This window comes from Schistocerca americana, chromosome 1 (genome assembly GCF_021461395.2).
Source record: "Schistocerca americana isolate TAMUIC-IGC-003095 chromosome 1, iqSchAmer2.1, whole genome shotgun sequence".
Classification (NCBI taxonomy): Eukaryota; Metazoa; Arthropoda; class Insecta; order Orthoptera; family Acrididae; genus Schistocerca; species Schistocerca americana.
The window spans coordinates 321,088,860-321,105,956 of NC_060119.1; the positions used below are offsets into that span (position 1 = coordinate 321,088,860).

Here is a 17,097-nt window from a genome sequence, read left to right on the forward strand (position 1 = left end):
CGCGGTTCCAGACTGTAGCGCCTAGAACCGCTCGGCCACTTCGGTCGGCGACGGTGGAGAAATAGAACGCTGTACCACAAGAAGTCGTTACCAACCCTGTCGTGAGCATGGGAGCACATTGCAGAACATGTGTCCGTCGGTAATGATCACATACCCTCTATAACAGGAGTGAGCAACCCTCGGCCCAAAGCAACTATTCGTGCATCCCAGGAAGTGAGCATGTATCATACGATCGGTAAAAAACAAAAGTCCATAAAATTCAGTTTATATAAAGTTATGATAAATTGAATATTTTCAGTGCTGTTCTCTCTTCTTCCGATGATCTATCCCTTCCCCACCTCCCCATTTTTTCCTCAGTGATTATTGTTAATATTAAGTATATTATATGCGGCCCTAGAGTACTCCCTGTTCCAGGTAAGCTAAAAAGTTGGACACCCTGCCGTATAAAGAATCTTGCCCCCACCATTTGCAGTCTTCGAGGCACCATCATGAATCGAATAAGTTCATTGTGATTATTCTCTTGGAATAAAAGTGGCATTTCTGTTCGTCTCATCGTATATTTCGTCCACTCCTTACGTTCTGTACTATTTTGTAGCAGCCCTTTTTATATATGGTCAAGGTTTCATCGAACGTTGTTATTTCATGCGAAAGTTATTTTCAGCCTTAACTATTGGATACCAGTGTACAGTAGGTATCCGAAGTTTCAGGCGTAATGTCGGCATCCCGCGGAACACTGTTCCTTCAGACACTGCTTTAGTGCTGCGAGGCACAGAGCGGTGGCGCAGTGGTCAGACACTGATTCGTATGCAGGAGGACGGCGATTCATATCCCCGTTCGGTCATCAAGTTTTACATTTTCCGTGATTTTCCTAGCTTTCCTTTTGCTGCCAGGCACATATCACTAAAAGTTTCTGAAAGCTGTAGTCCGCTTTAAACAGTTACTGAAAGTAGATTTTAATTTCGCAAGTTTCTCTTAAGAGAACCTCGTCTCAAATGTGTAATGTAATGCAATTTCTCTCTCATGATTCGCAGTCTCAAACACGTGTTGTATAGTGACGTTCTTGCCTGAAATTATGCTAAACGGATTTTAGTTTCCCCCAAAGAACATGAACATGTTAAATAGTTCCTTATAAGTGCAGGTTACATCGGCTGCCAGTTGTGTAAAATACTACTGAAAAGCGATGTGGGCTTAGACGACTTCGGTTGTAATATTCTTCGGTCACGTTCTGAAACATCCTATCACAGAAGAGATTTGAACAATAATATTCCTTCCCGTGCTGTGTATATAAGCTGACATACACCATTCTGTTCTCAGTATTTTTTGATCTGTTTGACCGTGATATTGTTACCTAAACATTCGGTTAAGCAACCAGACTTCATTATGGTTAAGACTGAAATAAATGGGTCATAATCGTTTCTTACTTGCCATTATGGTATAATCATCTAATAAATACGATAAAACTGGTATTTATAATTTTTTAATGTAAATGAACTTCTGCAGGTCCAAATGTTAACTGTCTAGTTGTTTAACGCCACGTATAAAATCCGAATACGCTACTTGATTCTAATGACATTTTCCTATTATCAATGATCGCGAATTGTCAGAGAGAACAGCATCTAACGTCACTGAAATACTTCCAACAAACAATTTTGAATCTGTGCTGTAAACATTAATTAACAATATCCTTGTAGTAGCGTGTTCTTCTTTAACGTAAGAATTCCCTGGCAGAGCAGTTTCTAAGAATACTCTGAAGTTATAACTGCAGTAGAACTATAACAAACGCGCATAAGCAGTACCATTAAAAAAATTCATGTATCTAATACTTAGTTAAATACAGTTGGAGAACATATCACACTGTTGATTGAGAGAGACTTATGATACTCTCTTTGAAACTCAGTTTGAAATACTGCTTAAAAATTTATTTTGAAGATCGGTTACACCAGTACATTTACTGAATACGCGAATTCTCTCATGAACACTAAGAAATAATTAATTTTGCACTTTGAATACCTATTTCAATATATGCTCTCTCATTTTTACTACACGGAAATGGGAAAGGAGCCAGTTCCAGGTAATATTAAACAGAACAATCACACGGTTCACTGACTTAATTAAAATTGTACATATGTTTTCTACGGAATGCAATGCCTGGGGGCGATGTGAAGCGGTATATAGGTGGAACTATTTTTCCTCATCGTCTTTACAGCTCATCTACACTTATAATTCACCCATGGCGCTTTTTATTGTATTTAGGCTCTTATTTCCCGTTCAGAATGTTTTCGATAAAATCCTGTTGCCGCGCTAAAGCAACGTATCATTTTTACTACTATCAGAAGGCAATTGGTGTGAAGCGTCGACGTGTTCGCTCAGTATTGCGGATCAGACAGCCTTACAGGTGGTAGACAGTCAGGTACATGCATGGCTGTCGTTTCAGCAGAATTTGTTTTTAGTGTTCTGGTTAGTTTACTTGCCTTGCGCTTAACGTGTATTTCCCAAAAACTACAGTGGTATATAAGTGCATATAATTGAATACCGTTCTGGACTTACCGTTTGTAGTATGGCAATTTCTTTACAGTAACTTCCAATAATTTTCTACGGTGCAGTTTTTTTACGTAAGCAGGGACTTTCTACGCTCCGCTCTTTCGCTAATCAGCATCATCTGCACGTATTCTTGAAGCATCGCAAATGTCATACAGTCCATCATTAATTCAATACTGAATTGGAAATCAAGGGATACAGAATGTGAATGCTGCCTATGAGACATGACACATCATTTAAAAAAGGGGAGAGAGAGAGAGAGAGAGAGAGAGAGAGAGAGAGAGAGAGAGAGAGAGAGAGAGATTAATACCTATTTAAGCTCGTTTAGATTCTGGAAAAGAGAGTGATAGCGACTGAATCATTTATTTTACCTAAATTTGTGGTCAAAATTTCTTTCGGAACCTGTCCAACCGTACTATGTATCTACTGTGAGGGACGTTCCGAAAGTAAGTTTCGAAAGAGAAAATAGTAAGTCAGGTGACACAAACAAACGCCATGTGAGTCACACCCTTTGCTGGTTCAAAGACGGAAAGGGCATCAGCAGAGGAGGAATGACGCATGCGCAGAGCGCCAAAGAAGAGAGAGTAGCAGCACACTGACGTGCCCAAGGTTATTCAGATTCTCATAAAAATGACAGAAGGGCGTGTACTGACAACGTGGTAGCCAATGGAAGTGCTTGCTGTTATCCGGTTTGAATTCGCATGTGGGACTAGTGTGTCAGTCATCGATGAACGCTTTCAAACCGTGTATGGTGAGGTCATGTCTCGTCAAATAGTTGGTCGCTGGTGTTGCACGTTCACAGGAGGAGTTTCACCTGTTCACTGCATTGAAAGCAGCACGCTCGGGACGTCACTTCCATGCCACTGCTAAGGTGGAGCAGGCAGAGCGACAATTCTTTCCACCAGAGGACACAGAGTTCTACCACAGTGGTGTCTGCAAACTGATTGCACGCTACGACAAATGTCTCAAGTTTGGTGGCGACTATGTCGAAAAATAGTGCAAGGTGTATAGTCCATGGTGCCGTCGTGTACTTGCTTTTGCCAATGAATTTTCCCCGTAGAAAGCAATGAGGAAACTTACTTTCAGAACGTCCCTCACAGGAGCAGCAATGACAACACCAGGAGGAGGACATGATGGTTAGACATCTACATACTAAGAGTGTGGTTGAAATTATGATGAAAGTAGTCTCCAGTGGCTTTACTGGAGCTACTTTCCCGTCAGTCACAAAAAGCCATCTGGGGAAATCAAGGATGACGAAGTCCAGATGCACAGTATAAGGGTCGAACTCTACATCTCTCAGATAACCAGCGCACTCTCTTATAAAATATATATATCGCTTCTGTTTTAAAAATCAGGTAGATATCGCTTCTGTTTTAAAAAGCAGGTAGAAGCAGAGTATTTCTACTTGAAATTAGGTGTTGTTGCTAATTGTGTGGCCGTGGTAGCTCAGCGGGAAGAGCACTGGACTCTGACCCCGGAAGTTCCCTGTTCAATCTTGGATAGGTGTGGGGATTTTACCTCGGTCCAGCCCCTCCAGGAGGGTCCCAGATCAAATCAGCCTGCTATCAAGTGAGTACTGGGGACCCTTTCCTGGGCTAAAACGCGCCTGTGCGACTGGCCCATTGCTCTCCTCCTTCTAGTGCCGTGGCTGCACTCTTGCTGCAGTCGGCCAACAGCCCGGCGATGGATTTACGCCCCGAACTTTACCTTTTTATTGGTAATCACCTTGTCACACAACCAGATATATTAATCTCTTTTCGTAAAACAGTCTTATTGGTATTCCACTGATGAAGCTAATAACTATTGGTTGTAGACCTGCGCATTATATTAAATGCGTGAAGCCTTCTCGTCACTGTGATCTCGTCGGAGGCAATGCTTTTTGGATGCTGAGTATATGGAGAACAGAATAGTAACACATGGCTGTTGTTAGCTTTTTACGGCCAATAGGGGACAAATGAAATTAATAATTTTTCACTGTTTCACAGTCTAGCGTCATCTATGCATTTGTGTCTTATTTTACAATTATTAGAACGTTGTAAAGATGGTAACTTTTCCTGCTTTGCATGCATTTGAACATATTTCTCGCTGCTGTATGAGAAACTGTGTGAGCTGAATGCTAGTCAGTGTCATATGTCTTCGACAATTTTCAAGAAAAAACCTTCATTCGCTAATTTTTCTTACTTTTATTACCAATATTAAGGAATAACAAAAGTGCTAGCAACCGATTTCATGATTCTCTGCATTGTAGCTCATTTCGTTTGCGTGCCAGAGGGTAAACGTTTACGTCTGCGTAAATATTACTGCCACCAACTTGTGTTCCCGTGTTTGTTTTATATGTGAGTCTAGGGATATCCGGTGTCTCGCAGGCTTGGCCAGCTGAATTAACGGACTCGTGGCAACTTTGTATTTTGCAAGTCAAATGTAGCGCTGCTTTATCCGCATTTTTAGAGCCATCTTTCGTTCCAGCCAGGTTTTTATGCATTCTACAGGTGACGTTTCCCTGTTTCTTTATGCTCCTAGCGTCGACGATCCTTGTAAAATTACTACCTCAGTGTATAAATATTTGTCGTCCTTGTAGCACTGTTTCATTGCATATGAACGTTATACGACGGCAGATTTTTGGCGATGTTGTACCCTCTCAGAAAAACAAAGTGATGCCGTCGTGTGTGGGCACATGTTCGCCAATTAATCGTATCTGTAGAGAGTAATACTTGATGGGCAGTAGGCGTTCACCCCTGCTGGTAACTGCTGCATCTGAGCTTCCCGTGTTTCAGAGATCACGCACAGGTTCCAGACGGCGCGGCCTGAAGTGCGGCAGCTGCTGCTGCAGTACCTGCTGCCATGGCTGTACAATATGGAGCTCGTCGATCCGAACGTGCCGCCGGCGAACCCACTCTCCTACTTCCAGGTGAGCTCTTTACGGCCTGCAGGTCGGAGCCCAAGTGCGCGCCAAACTGTTTCACATTGTTGCTGGTGCTAACAAGGAACCTCCCCATTGCAGCCCCCTCAGATTTAGTTATAAGTTGGCACAGTGGATAGGCCTTGAAAAACTGAACACAGATCAATCGAGAAAACAGGAAGAAGTTGTTTGGAATTATGAAAAAAATAAGCAAAATATACAAACTGTGTAGTCCATGCGCAAGATAGGCAACATCAAGGAGAGTGTGAGCTCAGGAGCGCTGTGGTCCCGTGGTTAGCGTGAGTAGCTGCGCAACGAGAGGTCCTTCGTTCAAGTCTTTCCTCGAGCGAAAAGTTTACTTCCTTTATTTTCGCAAAGTTATGATCTGCCCGTTCGTTCATTGACGTCTCTGTTCACTGTAGTAAGTTTAGTGTCTGTGTTTTGCGACCGCACCGCAAAACCGTGCGATTAGTAGACGAAAGGACGTGCCTCTCCAATGGGAACCGAAAATATTTGATCGCAAGATCATAGGTCAACCGATTCCTCCACGGGAAAAACATGTCTGATATATTCTATACGACACTGGTGACGGCATGTGCGTCGCATGACAGGAATATGTTGTCGACCCACCTAACTTGTACACTTAGCGAATGGGTAAAAAGATTCTTCTACCTTGCCCGATTTAGGTTTTCTTGTGGATGTGATAATCACTGCCAAAAAGTGATCGCATCGGACGGACTGACGGACAGATAATCATTGTGTGAAAATAAAAAATTAAACTTTTCACTCGAGGGAAGACTTGAAACAAGGACCTCTCGTTCCGCAGCTGCTCCAGCTAACCACGGAAACACGGCGCTCCTGAGCTCACATTATCCTTGGTATTGCCTATCTTACGCATGGACTACTCACTTTGTATATTTTGCTTTTTTTTCATACTTCCACCCACCTTCTTCCTGTTTTCTCGATTGATCTCTGTTCAGTTTTTCAAGGCCTATCCACTGTGCCAACTTACAACTAAATCTGAGGGGGGTGCGATGGGGAGGTTCCCTTGTAAGTTCTCTATTCCAAACAATTAGCGAAGGAGAGAAAGCTTTCCTTGATGTTGAGTGGAATCGACGGAATACCAACCAGCGAGATGTCGTCCCATGCCATACTGCGTAACTAAGGGGGCCACACCCTGCCTATCTAACCCAAGTTAATTTAGGCAAGTATTTGACCCATTTCTGAAAAACTATTTGATGCAGGACCTTAATGTTTTTGCTGTATATTACATGATGATAATAGAGTCAACTTTACTAAAAATCTACTTTATCCATTTTATAGTTTTTAAGAAATACTTTTTTAAATTTATTAACAAAAAGTATTAAGTTTTTTCTGCAGAAAATACTGTTTTGTGAACTTTCTAATGGGGGAATATTAATGAATATAGTACCAGAGGTTGCTTTTTATGTTATGCAGAGTCCCTGAAAATTTCTTTCCTTTATCTATGATAGTTTCTGATAAAATGGGGCATATGTACTGAAAATTTTAGTTTGTGTAAAACTGACTTCAAAGAAAAAAACTTTTTAAATTTGTTACTTACAGTTAATTAAAACTGTCCTCCTGCATATGATGACCCTTCTTTGGCCTCTACCAGGTCTTCCAGCTTCTTTTTCGCCTTCCTGGATGTTTGTCTTGCTTTCTTGGCCATATTGGATGCAGACCTGACTGCATCGGCTATCCTCATTTTATCGTAGTGTTGCAGCCCAGTGATCATATTTTCACCAGGATTAATTCCCAGCTTTTTCAGTACCCAACACTTTCCAATATTACCACAATTGAACGTAATAACAGCATCATGAACTCCTAGTTTCATAAATCCAAAGCAATTGCTAGACCTTTTCTCTCACTGGCACTCTCATCAATTTTCACAATCTGTGACTCACCACATTGTCTACATTGTGCAAATTTAGAAATTACATCTGATAATATTCTCAGATTTATAATAATGTTATTGCACCCTTTGTCACTTACAGTAAATTCATCCTGCAAACATCTGTAGAGCATGCGTCACCAATCAATGTTTATTATTAATATCAGCCTCTATCAGTGCAGCCTCAATAGGCCAGGCTTAAAAATGGACGTGTAAGGGTCCGAAACTAGTCGCCTAACAAATACTGCAACTGTTGACAGAACCATTAATAAATCCTGTAAGGAATTTAAATAAAATTGGTGTTCCCTGTCAACCGAACGTTGAAACTGAAGATACATTGTACATGTGTGAAAGGTAAATGAAAACATAGATCCTAAACGCAATTGTGAAAGGTACCTCAAGGTTGCAGAACATGCGACGGAAAGATCTAACGTTTTAAAATCGGCTAGTTATTTTGAAAATAAAATCCATGTATTCCTATGCGTAGGTTAAAAGTTATCCCACGTTTCTATCTTCATTCATGTAGAAGATGAAATCTTGTGAAATCTCATGAATCTTTTTACAGCTTCTTAGTATTTTGGCGAATAAAGTTGCGAGTGTTAACCGTACACAAAAAATTCTACACTTAGCGAAAATTTTGTTTCCATATCTAGAACCGTATATGAAAAACTAGGAATGTCCACGTCACTTGAAATAACCCTATATTGTGTACAAAGCTAGGTAATCCACAATTTAATATTTTCACGTTAAATACCATTTGGGGTAATTTTCTCGTAAAACAGTGTTGCCCAAACTTTTTTTGAATACGGATTACTTTGACCTTTTTGTTCCTAGTAGGCGCTACGGTCGCAGGTTCGAATCATGCCTCGAGCGTAGATATGTGTGATGTCCTTAGATTAGTTGGGTTTAAGTAGTTCTAAGTTCTATGGGACTGATGACCTCAGATGTTAAGTCCCATAGTGCTCAGAGCCATTTGAACCATTTGTTGTTAGCAGGAGCCCCAAGTTTCAAGAAAAATAGAATCCATCTAAAAACAAACTTTAATCAAAATTTTAACTTATTCGTTAAAGTCAAAAGTAACATGAATTAACAATAATATTATACTAGGAAACACTACATTTTAGTGACTATTTACATTCGGTTTGAATCAAGGCGATTTTTGAGCTTTCATCTTCTATACAAGGTCGGCAATATGCGTGTTATCACTTACCTTCAACGATTCCTAGACTTGCTTTTCATTACCAACAAAGCAGAAATAGTGCAAAGCGATCCTGTAGTTTTAGTGCATGAAACCGCTTCGTTACACAAAAACTGCTCAAGAGAATTAGATTGAAATACGTCCTCCTTACAGTTTCTAACATTCTGGAATTTAATGAGCTCTTCCTGGATTTTTTCTGCAACTTCTCCAGCGAATCAGTTTTTGATCAACCTTATTAGCTTCTGTTTTATTGTGTTTAGGGAAGTAATAATTGAATTCATCAGCCAACATTTGCAGATGAGTCTCCATGTTTTCTTTTTTGTTTGCTCTAATAGTGTCATACTTTTATCATCAGAAAGTGCTTTCAGTATCACGAGCCCAGAATAATTGTTTTCGCCAGTTTGACGTATCCTTAACTGAAGTTTGCAAAAAAGGCACTAAATTTATCTTCAAAGATAAATATATTTGCAAGCCTTCTAAATGTCCGTTTCCGGAACCTTGTAGCTGCAAGTTCAGCTTATTCAAGTGTGTGAAAATATCCACAAGATAAACCAAATGCATCTGTTAAGATCAGAAAATTGCTCTAGTAAGACTTTTTTCTTTTTCTCAACTAGAAACAATGCAACCTCTCCTCTGAGTTCGTTTAAATTTCGCAGCATGTTACATTTCGACAGCCAACGAACTTCTGTGTAAAAGAGAAGGGTCTCATGATCCGAGCCCATTTCAGTGCACAGTTTCTTTAAAACAAGGCGGGAATTTAATCCTATGTTTTTTATAACATTTACTACATTTATGGCCAGTTGCATTGTATTATTAAGGCATTCAGGAAGAGTCTTGGAAGCCAACACCTGACGCTGTATGATACAATACGTTCTTAGTCCCGAAGAAGTCTTTCGTTGTATTAACGTCGCTAGACTGGACCTTGATCCTCAACATTGCTGGAGCTCCCGCTCTACAGAAACGAACGAGCTCTCCTCACATATTCCATTATGACATCCATTCCTTTTGATGCCCTTCCAGTTCCTTGATTACGTTTTCTTCGTCTAAAAAGTGGGCAAACACTGGTAACAATATATTAGAAATGTCAGTCGATTCATTAATTTACAAACTGAAGCATGGAGAATTTTTAGCTCTTCAAATAAATTGTTTCTCGATGTCATTAGACATTAGTTCAATTCGAGCGTTTACAGTGTTGTTTGACAGAGGTCTTTCTTGTATTATTTTTTTAGCCCTAAAACTTCAACAGCTTGTATCAAACAAGATTTCACGAGAATTTCTCCTGTTTTGCGAGGATTTTTTTGACTGCACGGTCAATTTCGATATCTCAAACGACGCTACTAATATTTTCTCTGATGGCGAAAATCTTGCATCACTAGGCCCGAGTTTAATTTTTTTCAGATTCTCTAATTTTCTTTCAAAGAATTCTGGTGGTCGGTCAGAGAAACTAGGATGGGCCGTTTCTAAGTGGAATTTTAATTTCGCCGGGTTGAAGGCGTCTTTCGGGAAAACAGGTACGCATATAACGCACTGTGGTTTTATTTCTTCATTACTTTATACTGAAGTAAATCTGTATTTAATGTAACTACTGTCGTATTTTATCTTAGGCGCCATTTTGTGAAAATAAAACAAAAATGCAATCAGATGTAAGCATAGAAGCAAAACGTAAAAAAATAATAAATTAATAAATAATGTAATAACTAAATGAATGCAATTTTACTGTCTTTACCTACATATCACTAAGTAATGTAATACTCTAATTCAATAGTCCACTTAGTGTACTACCTGTAGTGAAATTTTTGTGATATACACATACATAGGTATACTCAGCCTGTATTTTCTTTTGTGATAAATTACATAGCTTTTATTAAAAGAGTGAAAAATGTGTAGTTATATTTTTTACTTCTCCATAAATTGATAAGAACGCCAAGGACAAACGTCAGTTAAACTACTGATGCCGTCGAACCACTAAACAGTCAAGAGACAAACAATGCGTACGATTGACTGACCGGCTCGTACCATGGCGTGACGTCGACCACATGCCCTCTCCCGGCCACCCGCTCCCGCCAGTACTCATAGGGCATCGCCCGCGCGACAAAGGATTAATAATTTAAAACGAATGAAAGTATGAAATTTTAAAACTTTCGCTGGCCATATTTTAACCGTTGCGGACCACTGGTGATCCACGGACCACTGGTTGCAAACCTGTGCTGTGAACGGCTGCAAGATTCAAGTAAACATAGACCTACTTAAAAAAAAAAAAAAAGCGTGTATCTAGTCTTCAACCGAGGCGGTGTGCTTCAAAAACGTGGACATCGAAGAATGAAATATTTTGGAGAGGAATTACTTTAGAATCGAAACAGTAACGTAAGCTGTTAGTTAGATGTTAGTGAAATATTGACAATTGCATGACTCCAGACTGGTACTTAGTACAAACTTCATACTGCCGTAGCAACAGAACAAATGAGTGTGCAGGAGACAATATCTTGAGGTACATGGACCGCTAGTATATTACGTCCGCAGCTCGTGGTCTAGTGGCTAACGTTTCTGCCTCTGTATCACGGGGTCCCAAGTTCGATTCCCGGCCGAGTCGGGGATTTTTCTCTGCCCTGGGACTCGGTGTTTGTGTTGTCCTCATAATTTCATCAGTATTCAGCAAAGTGGAGAGACTGACAGTGAAAAGATTGGGAATTTGTACGTATGGCGATAACCACGAATGTGAGCGCCGCACAAAGCAAATCTCATCATCACCAGTCCTTCCGACATACGAACTTACAGCAAATACGTAATATCAGAGAAAGTTTGCGGAAGTGTGCTCAATGTGACACTCAGGAAAAATTTCTGCACTTGGCATGTGGATTAACGGAACGGTTCGGAAGTTTGTAGCGATTTGTTATGGCTAAAGCTTTTCGAAACCATGACGATTACGTGCTTTGCTTGAGTAATGAAGGTTTCGCTCTGCAGTGTAGTGTGCGCTATTTTGAAGCTCTATGACAGACTAAAACTGAGTGCCAGACCGGGCACGAGCAGAGAACCTCGAATTACCCCACTAAGCTATCCACGAACGACCCAGGATCCTCTGCCGCAGATTTACTTCGCCGGTACATCTTTTCTGCCTTCAAAACTTCACAGAAGTTCTCCTGCACACGTTGCGGGACTAGCACACTTGGAAAATTGGATTTCCTTTTTTGCAGACATCCTTTCAGATGTAGATCCTCTCACCAGGTCTTGTGCATCGCTGCTTATTTATGTAATAGTTTTTGTTATGCGTTCAGTGAACCACTTCATAAAGGAATCATCCTTACACCTTGGCTGAGATATACTGCGATACTTTTTCTCCTGAAGTGCTTCCAGCAAAGAAACTTTATGGAAAACTGTAACGATAAGAGACAGATTATAGTAACATGAAAATTTCCGCTATGCGCCTCGATGTATTCGGATAATAGCACTGAAGAGCCAAAGAAACTAATACACGTGCCTAGTATCTTGTAGGGCCCCCGCGAGCACATAGAAGTGCCACAACACGACGTGGCATGGACTCGATTAATGTCTCAAGTAGTGCTGTTGGGAATTGACACCATTAATCGTGCAGGGCTGTCAATAAATCCGTAAGAGTACGAGAGGGTGGAGATCTCTTCTGAACAGCACGTTGCATGGCATCCCAGATAGGCTCAATCATGTTCATGTGTGGGGAGTTGGGTGCCCAGTAGAAATGTTTAAACTCAGAAAAGTGTTCCTGGAGCCACTCTGTAACAATTTTGCACATATGGGGTGTCGCATTGTATTGCTGAAATTGTCCAAGTCCGGCGGAATGCACAATGGACATGAATGGATGCAGGTGCTCAGACAGGATGCTTACGTACGTTTCACCCGTCAGACTCGTATCTACACGTATCATTCCAACTGCACATGCCCCGCACCATTACAGAGCCTCCACCAGCTTGAACAGTCTCCTGCTGACATGCAGGGTTCATGGATTCATGAGGCTGTCTCCATACGCGTACACGTCCACCCTCTCGATACAATCAGAATCGAGACTCGTCCGACCAGGCAACAGGTTTTCAGACATCAACAGTCCAGTGTTGGTGTTGACGGGCACTGGCGAAGCGTAAAGCTTTGTGTTCGTGCAGTCATCAAGGGTACACGAGGTGGCCTTCGGCACCGAAAGCCCATATCGATTATGTTCCATTGAATGGTTCGCACTCTGACGCTTGTTGATGGCCCAGCACTGAAATCTACAGCAACTTGCAGAAGGGTTGCACTTCTGTCACGTTGACCGATTCTCTTCAATCTCGTTGGTCCCGTTCTTGCAGGATGTGTTTCCAGCCGCAGCGATGTCTGAGATTTGATCTGTACCGGATTCCTGATATTCACTGTGCACTCGTGAAATGGTCGTATGGGAAAATCCGCATTCCGTCGCTACCTCTGAGATGCTGTGTTCCATCGCTCGTCCGCCGACTATGATACTACATTCAAAGTAACTTAAATATTGATAACCTGCCATTGTAGCAGCAGTAACCGATCTAACAACTGTGCCAGACACTTGTCCTGCTATATAGGCGTTGCCGACCGCAGCGGCGTATTCTGCCTGTTTACATATCTCTGTATTTGAATAAGGTTCAAAAATGGCTGTGAGCACTATGGGACTTAACTGCTGAGGTCATCAGTCCCCTAGAACTTAGAAATACTTAAACCTAACTAACCTAAGGGCATCACATACATCCATGCCCGAGGCAGGATTCGAACCTGCGACCGTAGCGATCTCGCGGTTCCAGACTGTAGCGCCTAGAACCGCCTAGAACGGCCGGCATTTGAATACACCAGTTTCTTCGGCGCTTCAGTGTATAATCTGAACTGCGGCCTACCATAGTGATACGTAGCTTCCAATCACCTCCTGAGGTTCTGTTTGCCTATAGCCTTTACTTATTGGCACACTATTTTATTTATTTATTTTTGCTCTTCCGCCAAGATACCGAGTGTATTTGTGCGATACCGAATTGATCCCAAATTGTCGTGATGACAGATTTTCCATACTTTCAACGAATTCTTGAAATTATTATTTATTTAAGCGAAATTTCGTTCCACTCAGTCTGCCCGTGTCAGATATTAGCCAGCAGTGATCTCTTATTGCGTTTTATGTCTAAAAAGCTTAGTAGCATCTGCATGTTCGTTAAAATCGTAAACGAATCGAATTAGAGAAATATGGTTCATGTTAGTCTTTTTTATACGGTCGTGAAATTCAAAGATAAAACAATTACATTCTTGAACACATTAAAGTCACGATTGCGTTAATAACGACGGCAGTCTGCTAGTTCAGTTGAGAGGTCCTACAGTTAGCAGAAGTGTGTGCGATGTAAGCCTGTGGGATTGCTTCCCGGCGGTGTAGTTCGAGTATTAGCATGCGCTCTTAATCAGTCGCGCCAGTGGACAAAATAAACAGTTTCTCTTTGAGCGGCGTTTTACACATTGACAAATGTCACGTACGAGCAGTGGCAGACAGACTGTTACTTTGAACTAGCAGGGCTCAAAGGATGCAGTGATTGCCACATCTGCGACGAATTTGGAACGGAGGTTTTTCTAGCTGCTAAGCGGTCCTACCACGTTTCATTCCGTCAGCTGGCGGTTTCGGTGTGTCGAAACTATGTCGGGTTAGAGCTGTATGTAATCTGCCCAGTGACAGGCTGCAGTCCGGGCCCATTACAAGCGCTCATCTGGTATTTCCATTGTCCACTGAGAAACGTTGCGCATTAGACGCTCTGCTGTGCAAATGGAGCACAAAGTATCGTGAAACGCACAGCTGCACAGTGGGCCGAATCGCATCAAAACCTGGACATAATAGAAAAATGGATATAAAACGGTACAAAACTGTGTTCTTTTTAGATTTCTGGGATCGCTGATTACGAAACCAATCTCTAAATTACAAAATTCAAAATGGCGGATCAAAAATTATAAATTTAGCTGTTTCGAGTAAAACTAAGAATAAAGTATTTTGAGGTCGCTGATAACGAATTAGAAATCTAAATTGCCGTATTCAAATGTTTTGTTCGATATTTTGCGTTTCAATAGAAATAGAGGTCACATTCGTCGCTTGCGTCGTTATCGCTATCAGGAGGCTGCTGTCGTGTTGTCCACTAGCAAGTGGTCCGACAAGCAGGTTTTTTAATCTATGGCGTCTGTTTATCTTCAATTGTCACTTTTTGGAATTTGTAAATGAGTGGAACCGAAGGTGCCAAAGCTGATGGAATACGTCACGCATTGTTTACCACGGGAACATTTGCCCGTAAAATCTCCAAGCTCCCTGCTCATCTTCAGATAATAATAGTTTAGCGTCTGGTAAATATGCTCACGCAGATACATTGTAACCTGTTAACAGTACAATTAAGGTGGTAGAAGGACCATTTACAGAAGTGGAGCCACGCAGAGTTTTTCTTTATTATTATTATTAAAGTCGATACATATCATAAACGTACCGTCTGGATTCCTATCCATGTTATTTTATTCTGAGAACTGGGCAGTATCGCTGTCATGTATTAAACAGGACACACAAAAAATATTCACTGTTTACCGGCAACTGTCACGGCACGTATCATATCGACTTGTGACTGCAATGCCACAGTAGAATTGGACAGTTGTGCACCAGTGCAGTCTACACAGGATTTAACGGGGCTGAAGTCGGAACGCGCAAGAATTGCTGTGTCTATTGTGTCAAGGTTTTGAAGCAAGTTGACCCAAAGTGGTTCAAATGGCTCTGAGCACTATGGGACTTAACTGCTGAGGTCATCAGTCCCCTAGAACTTAGAACTACTTAAATCTAACCAACCTAAGGGACATCACACACATCCATGCCCGAGGTAGGATTGGAACCTGCGACGTAGCGGTCGCGCGGTTCCAGACTGTAGCGCCTAGAACCGCTCGGCCACCCTGGCCGGCCGCAAGTTCGCCCACCGCAAGCCGCCCGCCTCACGTCCGATTTACTGTTTACGATTTGCACTAACTACGTCGTATCAAAAGTTGTTCTAAGTGCACACGTCGGTGATAAGCTTATATTGAAACGATTTTTATCTCGTTTTAAACTGTGCCCAAACTTGAAAATTGTGATCTATATTAGTACCTAGTTACACAGGGCAAATGAGCATGTCAAGTGCACTAGGACAGGGATTCTCAAACTTTCTCTGTCACGCCCCCCCCCCCCCCCCCCCTCTATGAAACATAAATTATTTTACCCCCACTCGCTCCCTTACTCTTCTTTCCTTTGTTCAGCGCTTCTCATAATTCGCACAAAAACAGCCTAACGTACCTATTTACTTTTCTCAAATTTTTGCAGTAATAATAATAATAATAATAATAATTACAGAGTACCTTCAAGTACATCACAATTAAACTTTTTTTTTAAATTATCATAATTTTGTTTTATTCAAAAGCGGTGAAATTTAGCAGTTACAACTAGCTTATAAACAGCCAGTGCTATGTGTGCAGTTACTGGGAGTGAGCAACTATGTGTATATCGCTACTTTTTTTTACAAATTAATTCACAGATTAGTTAGTTAAAGATTACTGTCTCCATCCGTATTGCTTCTAATTCATTTAGAACGCCCCGATCACGACGTACAAATAATGATAGAGAAAAGTCCACATTTAAATATCAATTTAAAAACTCTTGTGTTTAAATTGATCATCAAATAATTCGGAAATTTTATGACGTTTGTACATTTAGTGTTATGTGTGTCCTTGAGTTTGTGAGGAAAGCAGATTCAGTCTTCGGTTATATCTCTGAAACAGCAACTCTGAGGTCCCCTTCCAGTTGCTATCGAGACCGATATTTCTTCTCGATTAACGCTATTGCGGAAAATACTGACTCGCATAAGTAAGCTGATGCGAAGGTAATAACAGATCCGTTGCGGTTCTTGCCAAATTGGAATAATCATTCTGAGTCAGCACACGGAAATTTTAGACACTTCTTTTTAAATTCAGTTCGGAATATTCTATCACATCAAAATTCTACTGACTCCGCAAGTTCGGTTATTGACAAGAGGATGATTAGTAGTCGGTTATGATAATATCGAACGGTCTGTGGATCCAGTCATAATCAGATGAAGTTTCAGGAAATTTATCATCGAATTGTTGATTCGAAATGTACTACGCCAATTCTACTAATTTTACTGACGCCAAACTTTATTTTCCTCGAGAAATAATTCAGACAAAATAAAAATCACGCAGTTACCCTTCTCCATCTGCGTTTTTCAAAGTTCACGTCTTCCCTTAAACACAAGAAAGATAATATTACTCGTACTATGTCGGCCTTGAAGTGACACGTTAAGATCATTCAGTTTCTCAAAAACGACGGCCACGCCGCACAACATTTCATCGATTTTTCATCCTGAAACAGGTCGTGAGTGTAGGACTGCTCTCCAAAATGGGAACGCGAAGTTCATCCTTCAGATCCACCACGGGACAACCAACGTACCTCTGTGTGCAATAGAAGCGAATCATAAATAGAACCTCTCTCTTCGCAAGTAACGTAAAATCGCTTAGTTTTTAAAGCTTGTGCTTTCG

General features: G+C 41.1%; 1 protein-coding gene across 1 annotated transcript in view; it reads left to right on the forward strand.

Annotated features, from left to right (window-relative positions):
• LOC124598646 (protein furry) overlaps positions 1 to 17,097 on the forward strand; it is a 1,150,963-nt gene that overhangs the window by 731,345 nt on the left and 402,521 nt on the right. Inside the window, exon 26 of the mRNA XM_047136016.1 lies at positions 5,313 to 5,446. Within this exon, the coding sequence (XP_046991972.1) occupies positions 5,313 to 5,446 (134 nt within the window). The remainder of the gene's footprint in view (positions 1 to 5,312; positions 5,447 to 17,097) is intronic.